This window comes from Eutrema salsugineum, unplaced genomic scaffold (assembly GCF_000478725.1).
Source record: "Eutrema salsugineum unplaced genomic scaffold, Eutsalg1_0 scaffold_11, whole genome shotgun sequence".
NCBI lineage: Eukaryota > Viridiplantae > Streptophyta > Magnoliopsida > Brassicales > Brassicaceae > Eutrema > Eutrema salsugineum.
The window spans coordinates 4,408,800-4,420,545 of NW_006256901.1; the positions used below are offsets into that span (position 1 = coordinate 4,408,800).

The following is an 11,746-nucleotide window of genomic DNA, read 5'->3' on the forward strand; positions in this document are numbered from 1 at the left end:
TATGCGTCGCCACCACCTCCCCCTGTTACAGGGCTACTAATATTAGAGAGAGATAAGTCACATTAAGTGAAAAAAAAAAAAACCAGAAAAGATCACAAAAATTGTGGAAGACAGAGGAAGAAGAAGAAAAAGAAAGGAGGGGCAATGTATCGTAGTGGCATTAACTCCTTAACAAGGAATCGTGTAAAGTTTGTGTAGTAACAGTTAACAACATTTTTTTTTGGGGTCTATAAAAGATTTTACACTTCGAAAAAGAAAGAAGTTGTTTATGCTTCTTCTCTTCTGCGTTAAGGCCGTTTTACGATGATGGTTTTCTTAGACTCTACATATTTGCGATCTAATTCTTTAATTTGATAAAGATATCTGATTAGGTGAATTGAGTTTTGATCCAAAAAAAAAAAAGATTACGTGAATTGGGAAATTAGTGTATCAATTGTTTAGGAAGTGATATAGACAAAGTCATTTTCTTTCTTTCTTTTCATGTCACTTCCTAAACAATTTGGATCAGTTTAAACTCAAATACGGTGAGGTATCGCCAACTCTTGAAGAACTACAGAAAAAAACTCTTGAAGAAGTAACATGTGAAATCTACTTTATAGGAACCAAACGGTTCAATCAAAAAACCAAAACCCAAAAACATCCGGTGAACCGGAGAGACTCACTTTTCTTTAAATTTTGATTAATAAAACTAAAGTGAAATACATTCACTACAAGAATGCAGGCCGAATTCCTACAAAAGTTACTACGAAATATTTGGTAGGATCATTTTTGAACGATTTCTCTACGAAACATTGACGAAAAAGTAAGATCATCGAAATTTGGTAGGAATTTTCCGATCAAAAAAAGGCGTCAAGATATTGGTAGGTAATTTCTTACGAAATGACTACCAAACACATATTCGTAGAAAATATGGTGGAATATTGATAGGAAATTGGTGAGTGCACCCGACCAATATATTTGTGGATATGTCGTCGGGTATTTTCCTACGCATTTTTGACGATTATTTTTTCGTCAAACAATATTATAGGAAAACGGTAGGGGAATTTCGAAACGTTGTAAAAAATGATTTTGTTGTTTGTCCCACATCGAGTACTCCCATAAATTAAGCAAATTACATACCAAATTCCGTCCAATTTCCTACCACTTCACTTCCCCGACCTGTTCTCTACCAATTCCCTACCTTTTTCACTAAACCAAATTAATTGCAATTAAACCAACCCAATTCGTACCAATTTCCTTCCAATTAGAGTAGACCGAAAGAATTAATAAATTAACCGGCTAATTCGTAATTGAATCTACCTATTCCCTACCAAATACCTACCCTAAACCGTAAACCTAATTTTATATCATCCAGAATCTCTTAAGTGTTTCATTATCTCCTAAACTCAGCCGACTTCGAGTTCTTCCTCTTTCACCTTCCTCTCCGTTCAAAGCAGCAACTTTGCCTCTGTTATGTTAACGGTTCACCATGGCCGGTAACCGGAAACCTCGCAAGGCCTCTAAAACCCGCCGGAATCCGCCGTCTGTTACCACCGGAAAAACCGCAGATATGACGGGCTTCACCAACTCTCCACCCATTCCGAATTTCACGGTAAAACTCTCATTTCTTTGCTTGCATGTTTGAGATTCTCGGTTTAGAACAAGCATATGAGTTGTGAAGATGAAATGTGTTTAACACAAACTTTCTATTTCTAGTTTTAAGCCCAATCTCTTTTGATTTCTTTTGATTTAAGATGAAATGTGTTTACCTTTGTATATAGGAACGTACCCGGGAAGATTTCGAGCGGTTCATGTCTCAGGAGGGACATCTCCGAGATAGCTCAACTCCAGCATTCACCTTAGACGGATTCCTTCCGTCTCAGAGTCTTCCTCAGGTCAACCGGTCATCTCCAGAAAGAGACACCGAAGAACCAAACTCACCCAGGATTCCCGAAGCAGATGAGACCCGTACCGAGACCTTGTGCTCCGTCGACGACCTGTTGCTTGCTCCTGGGCGACAGAATTTGCTTCACTTGCATCCTGATCGTATCGGAGGAGCCACTTGGTAAGCTTACAATTCCATTGTCATCGTGTTTGCTTTAAGTGTTTGCTTATACTTTAAGTTTTCCTTACTAAGTACTCTGTAATATGTTATAGGTTTAGACATGACAACTCAGGGAAGATAACTAAACAGATTTTGAAGATGATGAAGTCTTATCTCCCACGATCATATCCCACTTACCGTAGCCTTCCAATTGCTGTGAAAAACCAATGGTTCAGAGCATTTGCGCTGAGTTCTCTACATTCATTATTAATTGTATTAGCTGGTTCAGTCTGGTTGATCAATTGTGCAGTGAGTTATCTACAACTTTGTTTACATTTTGCAGCAAGAGTTTAACTGGGATCCATCCATCACCGAAACAGTGAGATCAGCGTATGACCTTCAGGCCGATGCATCATTTCGGTCCAACTTGCATGAGTGGAAGAAGACTCTGAAGAAGAAAGGTCCCAACAATGCACCAGATTGGATGAAGTCTCGGATGTCTCTCTTTGGAGGTTACCTGAAGATGTGGGCCTCATCACAAGTGAAAAAAACCTCTGCCAAGAACTCCAAGAATCGTAAAAGTCCAAGAAATGGACTAGGCCAGGCAATACACAACAATGGAGCTAAAACATTGGAAAGGCGATGGGATGAGCTGGTAAATCACTCTACTTTCATTTTTTTCATTATCGGTTTATTGCATTTCTATGTTTCACTCTTTTCATTGTTTTTTTTTTTAATTTTCAGACGGTGGAAGGAAATGGAGTTGAGCCGGACATGCTGACATTTATTGAGGATGTCCACACCTGTAAGAAGACAAAGACCATACCTGATAACAAAGCTAGACAGATCGTGAATGAGTCTAAGGCAAGGCTGGAGGAGATTGCTACGCAGAGACAAACTCAAGGAGAAGGCTCACAAATCCTTACACAAGCCGAGATAAATGCAGTCGTACTTGAGGTATATGTTATCATTATATGCCTCATTACTTAGTTAAAATGTTGTCATTATAGTCTCATTTTAGTACTCGTGAATTATTTTGTATCATTTCATGTCTCGGCTCATGTGTCATGTTGGTAGAACTGATTGAAGTCGTAAATTTTTTTTTTCATTTGGACATTGTCATAGCTAAATTGGTTACTTGACAAAGTCTACTTGTTCATATCATGCCTCTTTAACACAACATTTCATGTCTCCTTTGCTTAATTCTTTCCATGTCTGTTTCGTGTAGTGTAAGGAAACAGATTTTGATGACTTGTTGTTTACATTTGTCTCGGTGATGTCTCTGTTTTTACATTGTTTGTTTTAGAATTTATCTAACACCGTTTCCTCACAATCCTTTTTTCATTTCCAGCAAATTCCCAAGTTCAGAGGTCGGCGGTTTGGGATTGGTACGATGGTTGATGGCAAAGGCTTATCTTCCACAAAGGCTACTCAGAATCAGACACAAGAATCATTAGAAGAGGTGATAAAGACTATGAAGAAATTTGAAGCTGAGAAAGATGCACACATTAAGTATCTAATGGAATGCAACAAGCTTCTTCTTAGCAAGTTTCCTGATCTGGTTCCTCCATCAGCTCCAGTAGAGGATCAAATGGGCGAGGAGGAGAGGACGCAGATGCTGAAGAGGCCGAGGCAGATGCTGAGGACGCCGAGACACATGATGAGGATGCCGATGAAGACAAGTCAGAGGAAGACAATGCTGAAGATGATGAGACGCAGGAGTAGGAGTTTAAACGTTTGAAGGATGGTTTTTTGGAGTTTGAAGGATGGTTTTTGGAGTTTGCAGGAAGACAAGGTGGTTGGTGTTTGTGTTATAATGCCTATGGTTTTTTTTTGTGTTCTAAAAAAGTTATAAGGATGGTTTTTGGTGTATGATAAATGTGCTCTAGTAAAAAAACCTTGGAATGTTATCTTCTTAAACATTGTGGTTATATGTGATTTGAACTTTTATTATGCTTTTAATTTCTTCAATTTCATCTCATTTATGATTTCACATAATTTCATCGATATGATTTTGTAGGTAATCTGTTTGTTAATTCGTAGGTTTTTATTATAAATGGTAGGAAATTCTCGTAGGAAAATGGCAGGAAGATAGCCGTAGATTTTTAGTAGGTTAGTTTTGTCAGAAAATGGAAGGAATTATCCGTAGTATAAAAATTTCCTACGGTATTTTTCGTAGGAAATTCCCTACGATTTTCCTACTAATTATAATTTCCGACGGCCGATTTCCTATAAACAAGATTGTCGGTTTTGAGTAGAAAAGGGCCCTTTCCTACACTTAAACGACGATATTTGCTGTAGGAATTCGGCCTGCATTCTTGTAGTAATTGAGATACATATATTTGAAATACAGTGACATACATATATTTAAAATACATTGAGATACATATTCGAAATAAGCCGGCTAAATAATAAAATATCCTCAGAGAGATACATATTCGAAATAAGCCGGCTAAATAACAAGATATCCTCGGAGACAGACCAAGAGCCCCATAGGAAGAAGAGACTAAGAACATGTCCAGTAGTGAACCCTTTTTAGGGGTTCATTAAGATTATAATATTATACAGTTTTGGAGTTCCATTAGTAAACTTCAAGATGAGGTTCATCCTGAATAAAAAGAAAATATTGTTGCGGTATAAAAAGAAGATGCAGAGGGCTCCAAGCGCAGAAATGTTCTTGTATTGTTGCGGTATAATATGTTTTCTCGTTATTGTCTATAAACTTTGCTTGTTCATAACTTTTTTTTCGTTTATACTGTGTTTGCATTTTATCAGCTATTGTTGTTGCATTTTAATCAGGTAAAGAAGGAAGAAAAGCACATTAAAGACGCTGAGTGATTGCTTGCTATATCTCGTGGCTAAGCTCAAAACTGTTGATTGTTAATGCATTTGTAAACTCTAATGTGTGTGTGTGTATTACGTCCAAGTTTAATGTACTATTGTAGAAAAATATACATTAGATTTGGATTCAAACCTCGAACGTAAGCTTAGGAGTTTGCACCCTTACATGATTGGTTTGATATCAGTTTTGTATTTAATTAAATTCATACTAGATTAAAGACCAGAAGATGTTAGTACAATAATAAAAACGTATCTGCTCTTCTTCTCAAAAACAAACAGAGCAGAGATAGAGAGAAGGGTCAGAGTTTCTTTCAGCAATCAGCAAGTTCTTTTTGTAAGACGGCCCTAGAAGGGATCCATCTTCAAATCTATGATCTTCACATAAGGGTTCGAGTGACCTCGAACGAATACATCCGCAATCTGCAAATGAGAAAGAGAGATCAGTTTCTCTATTCAGGGTAAGTTTTTTTTTTGTTTATTTCTTTACCTGAGTGCATCCAAAGGCTTTCAACACTTTCAGAGATGAACAGTTATCGACAATGTAGCCAAATGAATCGTCTGAGATATCTCGGCACCAGGATACATCCAAAATCTGCAGCTTTCCGGAATGTTTAGCAAGTGCTGCGGCCGTGTTATGGCCAACCTGAAAAACATAAAACAAATGTGTCAAGTGTGTGACTTAACTATGTTGCCTCTTCAATCCTCCCTGCTTTAGCAAGAATCATGATCGCGGTTTCTCGAGAGATGTTATCACGTCGCTTTAGTTCTTGAAGCAGACGCTTAGCATGACCCATCAGACCAACTCTTTCATAAGCCACAATCATTACCCGCTCTCGCCCAATACAATTATAAATCCAAAATATGAATTATTTTTATTCTGAAAATGATGAAAAATCCAAAATAATTTAAACATACTAAGTTTTTAGTTATATTTTTAAAATTTTGCCAAATTTTATTTGAATTTAACTAATTTTATTTAAATTTAATTATTTTTATTTAATTTTATTATTTTTTGGATATCCGAATCCGAACCGAACCCGATCGAATATAACTGAACCCGAACCGAAATTCCAAAAATATCCGAATAGGTTTTAAATCTAAAAACCGAAAATCCGAAAAACCGAATTATCCGAACCAAACCCGAATGGATATCCGAACGCCCAGGCCTAATCGATGGGATGAACCGACTCTTCGTAATTAAACTTTTTTTTCTTTTATTTTTCACCTAAAATTTTTATGAACCTGTGCAATAAACCTCTTAGACCATCTCCAATGGTGAGAGACCCATAAGGGTTCTCATCTTGTTTTTTAATATATTTTGTGTTACTTACACATATATGTATATTTGTGAGAGATTTTTAGTTTTTGAACCTCCAATGGTAGGTTCTTTAAACAGAGTTTCTTAAGAAAAAAAATAATTTTTTTAAATTATAAAAATATACTAAAGTAAATTTAATTCATTAATTTAAATTGCAAACACATACAAAATACATTAATAAACACAGAAATACAAAACAGAAAAATTGAAAAAAGAAAAGTTGAAATTTTAAATTCCTCCAAATTTGTTCCAAATGTGCTCCACTAAATCATTTTTAATCGTTCATGCGTCCTTCGATCACGAACATCGTCTCGAATGCCCATCAAATTATTGATATTTGACGGCATATCTGTTTCATATGATAAATCCACTTGTGATGTTCTGTTTGCCTCTACTTGTGTGAATTCTTCAACATTAAAACGAATGTACCCATTCCGTTCATCTTGAACTATCATGTTGTGAAGTATTATACATGCTCGCATGATCTTTCCAATTTTTACTTTATCCCAAATAAGAGCTGGATTTTTGACAATAGCAAAACGAGCTTGCAAGACTCCAAAAGCACGCTCAACATCTTTACGGACAGATTCTTGACATTTAGCAAACAATTTTGCCTTTTCACCTTCTGGATGAGTAAAGGATCGGACAAATGTTGCCCATTTTAGATAAATTCCATCGGTGAGATAGTACGCCAAACGATACTGATGCCCGTTAACAATGTACTTCACTTTTGGAGCTTTGCCTTGTAATACATCATCAAAAACCGGTGAGCGTTCAAGAACATTGATATCATTTAAAGTACCTGGAGGCAAAAAAATGCATGCCATATCCATAGATCATGTGAAGCGACATCCTCTAAAACGATTGTTGGTTTTCCAGAACCACGTGTGTATTGCCCTTTCCAAGCCGTGGGACAATTCTTCCACTCCCAATGCATGCAATCAATGTTTCCTATCATCCCGGGAAATCCACGGGACTCTCCATCATCAAGCAGTCGTTGATGATCTTCTGGTGTCGGTCTTCTGAGGAATTCATCTCCGAACAAATATTTGATTCCTTCCACAAAATTTTCCAAGCATGAGATTGCAGTACTCTCACCTAGGCGGAGGTATTCGTCAACTGCATCAGCCGCACAACCATATGCCATCATACGAATTGCTGCAGTAGACTTCTGTAATGCAGAGAGTCCGAGTCTTCCGGTAGCATCTCTTTTTTGTTTAAAGAAAGGAACTTCATTGGAGAGGCGATCAACAATATTCATGAACAAGGGTTTGTTCATTCTAAAACGACGCCGGAATAGATGATCAGGATAGATTGCATCTTCACGGAAGTAGTCGTTCCATAAACGAATATGCCCTTCTTCTCGATCTCTATCAATATATGCTTTTTTTTTCTTGGGTTTAGGTTGAGGAGCACCACTTTGACGCATAAGATTTTCAAACGCTTGGTCAAAAAATCCATCCCATTTTTCCTCAAATTGTTGATCCATCATATCGTCGATATTATTTCGGGAAGATGATGCCATTTAGACAAAATAAAGATTGTTTGAAAAGAAAGATTGAAGATGGTTTGATGAAGAAGCAAAATAAAGGAAGCAAGAAGATTGATGATCGTTTGAAGAAGAAGAGAAATAAAGAAAGCAAGAAGATTGTTTGATGGGTTTAGATTTCTAGAAAAGAGTTTAATATATATAGGGAAATATGTAAGATAGAATTACACATGTGGTCTACAATTCAAATAATGTGAAGCCACAAGTAGCTGTCGGCACATAATTGCAAAGTTCTGTCATAAAATTATATGGACAAGAAGTTTTTTGGACAAGAAATATCTGTCGGCACATATGGACAAACAGCAAAAAAATATCGGCTAAAACTTGATATCCTCGGCCAAAAAAAGCCCAATGAGTAAAATCTCCGACCAATAAAATATCCTCGGACAAACACATTTTTGGCCCAACTTCCATCTCCATGATGAACTGCAATAAAAAAAAATGAAAACATAAAAACATGATATCAAACTTTTATGTCAACCAACATATAAACCATTATGTCATAATGTGTGCTTCCATGTTTTAAATGCAAATATTCTTTCAAACTTTGATCAAGCAAGAACACTATCAATCGATGGTTTAATATAAAAACCAAGAACACTACCAAACTTTGATCAAGCATGAACTGAAACAACATTAATAAGCATATTAAACATATGCAACAAGTACAAAGAACAGTAGTAAACAACAATAACCGATCCTTGAAACAGACAACAACATAAAAACACAAAGCATTTGAAACAGAGATAGATAAAAAGAAAACAATGACAAGTACTGAAACCTCTAAAACAAGAACCATATGCGATTTACCCATCTGCTAAAACCTCAGCTATGAGCTTGTTTTTTAAAGCCACTTCCATCTCACTTAAAGGATCAGTTCTGGCAAGAAGATTCTCCAACATCCTCTTGTTACTTAACTTGTTCCTGCTCTCTAAATCCATTTGTCTGATATCCCAGGCTCTTTCATAGCCTTCATAATCCTGCTTACTAGCTCCTTCGCCACTGGTCACCTGCTTTTTCTCTTTCGCCTTTGAAGCTTTTACACCGATTGGACGCCTTTGAGCTTCATCTCCTCCATGGCTATGTGCGGCTGTCGACTGTGAAGCCCCTACTTCTGTTCTTCTTCGTTTAGGAACACCATTGCCTTCCTTTGGAGCCCATTTTTGTTCATGTCTTAGCTCTCGCCAAGCATGTTCCAATGTGAACTTTTTCTGTGTATCATTCAAGTACATCTGATTGGCAAGCTTCATCACATCATCCTCGTTCTGACCACTTGATCTCTGAGCCGATGCAGACTCATAGCAGCCCTCAAATTTGCAGAGAGCTTCATTGATTTTTGACCATCTTTGTTTGCAGTTATTTGGGAACCTCTTCTCCATGCCGACCACCTTTTTACTTGAGGCATAAAATGTGGCTATCCTTTTCCAAAAAGCTTCTAATTTCTGCTCATTCCCAACTATGGGATCCTTACTAGTATTCAGCCAAGCGCTGATGAGGGCTAAATCCTCTACAGGAGTCCATTTCTTCCTTGAACACTTCTTTGCTTCTGTTGGCGTGCATTCAGCTTCGCTTCCACCATCGCACCATTGTGAACTAAAGACAGAAGCTTCAGCATCATCGAGACCTATACTTGGTGAAACAGGTTCAAAGGAATGTGGGGTTTGTTGACTGTTAAGAAGCTCCATGAAGCCAGAGTCAGGGAATGGATTAGTAGAATCCATTTGTTTCTTTTGAATCTCTTAAGGAGAAGAATAAAGGACAATAGAGAGCTGAATAAAGGATTACAAGGAAATGAATAAAAGGAGAAAGAAAGAGATGAATAAAAAGGAGAAGGAAAGAGATGAATTAAAGGAGAAGAAAAGAGATGAATAAAGGAGAGGATTAAAGGGTTTTGAGTTTTCTTCTCCTTGGTGTTGTTAGATAAAACAATCGGCCAAGTGCTTTAATAGAAAATGTTATTGTCTTTGTTGTTAGTTTTCAAAGCATTTCATAAACCTTGATGATGTGTGGTTACCAGTCTTATCAAACTTAACACTACACCTAACTACCAAGCATTAAACAAAAAGCTTCACCATCACACTAAGCATTGATTCAGTATCCTACCGTTAAACTACCTCTAACTCTAACACAATGCATTGATTCCCCCAAACCCTAACACAACATCGATTTAAACAATCCATCACAAGCATCACTCAATCGATCATAACAATACATCAAGTGGTTCTTTAAAGTTCAGAGAGGATTTAAAATACCTGCGCATCATGAGGAGACACAACACGAGGAGAAGACTCAGTTCACCGCTTCCCACCGTGAAGAAGACTCAGCCAATCGTTTCTCATCTCGCCGCCGTAATGCCGCCGTAACGCCGCCGGAATAACAAAAAAAAAACACAAAAGAAACCATTCAACAAAAGCTTCATCGATTCCCAAATCACACCCATTAAAAACCTTTGATTCAACATGCATTTATAATTGAGAAAGTGTAATCGGTGTAATCCGAATCCAAAAAACCCAATTCATCTAAAAATTATGATGAACTAAATCAGAAATTGTAGAAATAATAAAAAAAAAACTTTACCAGAAGCATCCAATTCGCCAACGGACATCGTCTTCTACCCAGAAATCTTGCAAGCTTCATCGCCATGACTCTCGATTACACATGCATGAAGGAGAGAAGGATGCATCTGATCAATTTCTGAGAAGAGTTTCGGCGTCTTCTTCTCAGGAAGAGAAAGAAAAAAAAAGCGATGCTCATGCGAGAGAGAGAAACATAAATGAAATCATAAAAAAAAATAAAAAAGAAAAAGTAATTCTCAACCAACCATATGAAGCCACGTCACAGTCTCTCATAGGTCTCTCAAGTTCTCTCAAGAGAAACGATTCTCTTGAATTAAACCATTTAATTTTTTTAATGCATAATTAACATCAGAAACTCTTAAAAGACTGGCATTGGAGATGGTCTTATGAACCCCTACTGGACTTGTCTAAGAGCATGTTCAATGGAGAGATCCTCATGGGTCTCTTATTCTTATTTTTATTATTAAAATAGATTACTTTATTAGTAGAGACCCAATTTAAAATTCTGAAATTTTAGGGGTGCAATGGAGAAACCTTTTGGTCAAAGAAGAAGGAGAAAAGAGAAGAAGAAGAAGAAAGGAGAGAGAAATAAAAAATTTCCAATCAAACACTGATACCTGGCCCATAAAAGACATAAAAGACGTCTCTTACGTCTCTTATTTAATCTTACGTCTCCTATTTAAGAAACGTCTTTAACATTTAGTAATTTTTTTTTAAAAGTACCTAAGAGACTTGCTTAAAGACGCCGTTGAACATGCTCTAACACTGAGTTAAAATCTCTGAATACGGTACATGAGAACTTAATAATAAATCTCCAAAACACTAAAACTTAAACTCCGAATAAAAATAGTCCCACAACCCTTTCCAACGAACCTGTAGACGCTAGAGTTACACCAAAGTATTGGTTTATGGTCAGTTTGCACCCATGATTTAGCAACATATCGAACCAATTTGATTAAACCAGCAGTTATAAACTTCTCTAAATGAAAAGTTGTGAATCTTCAGATTGTGTCTCTTCATCTAATATATATATATATATGAGATATTGTAGAGGAAAAATTTGTGGCTGTTTACAACAGTTGGTGGCTGTTGATAAACAAAAAGTTATAAAGGAGAGAAAACAACGTTTTTAGAGAGAGAAAGCTTGGAGATATCAATTGCAAGAACATTTAAACGGTGATAAATGATTGATTTCTTCTATAATCTCTTCCTTGATTTCTGCGTCCGTTTTCAGATAATATCAAATCATATTCATCGCTAAACCGGATAAAGGTATGTGTTCGTTTTATACTGCATAAAACTCTTTTAGAAGCCTCGAGAAGAACCAAACTAAATCGAGCTGAAAACAACAACACCAGCAGAAACAAAAGCATGACCAAAATTTTATGGGAGAGACTCACTTAATTTTCATGTAACTAACTAATGCCAAAAAATTGGAA

General features: G+C 36.7%; 1 protein-coding gene across 1 annotated transcript; it reads right to left on the reverse strand.

Moving 5' to 3' along the window:
• Nucleotides 1-6,445: 6,445 nt before the first annotated feature.
• LOC112089735 lies at nt 6,446-7,707 on the reverse strand. The gene is made up of 2 exons (XM_024160488.1): nt 7,065-7,707; nt 6,446-6,984 (listed from the first exon to the last, which is right to left on the reverse strand). Exons 1-2 carry the CDS (start codon nt 7,705-7,707, stop codon nt 6,446-6,448), a joined length of 1,182 nt encoding a protein of 393 aa, XP_024016256.1.
• Between the last annotated feature and the right edge of the window lie 4,039 nt (nt 7,708-11,746).

Excerpts from the sequence above, each read along its gene's own strand:
- LOC112089735 (XM_024160488.1), bottom strand. The coding sequence starts at position 7,707 with ATGGCATCATCTTCCCGAAATAATATCGACGATATGATGGATCAACAA. Across the intron at positions 6,985-7,064 it reads GAAAGGGCAATACACACGTG|GTACTTTAAATGATATCAAT; the intron begins GTTCTGGAAAAC and ends TTTTGCCTCCAG.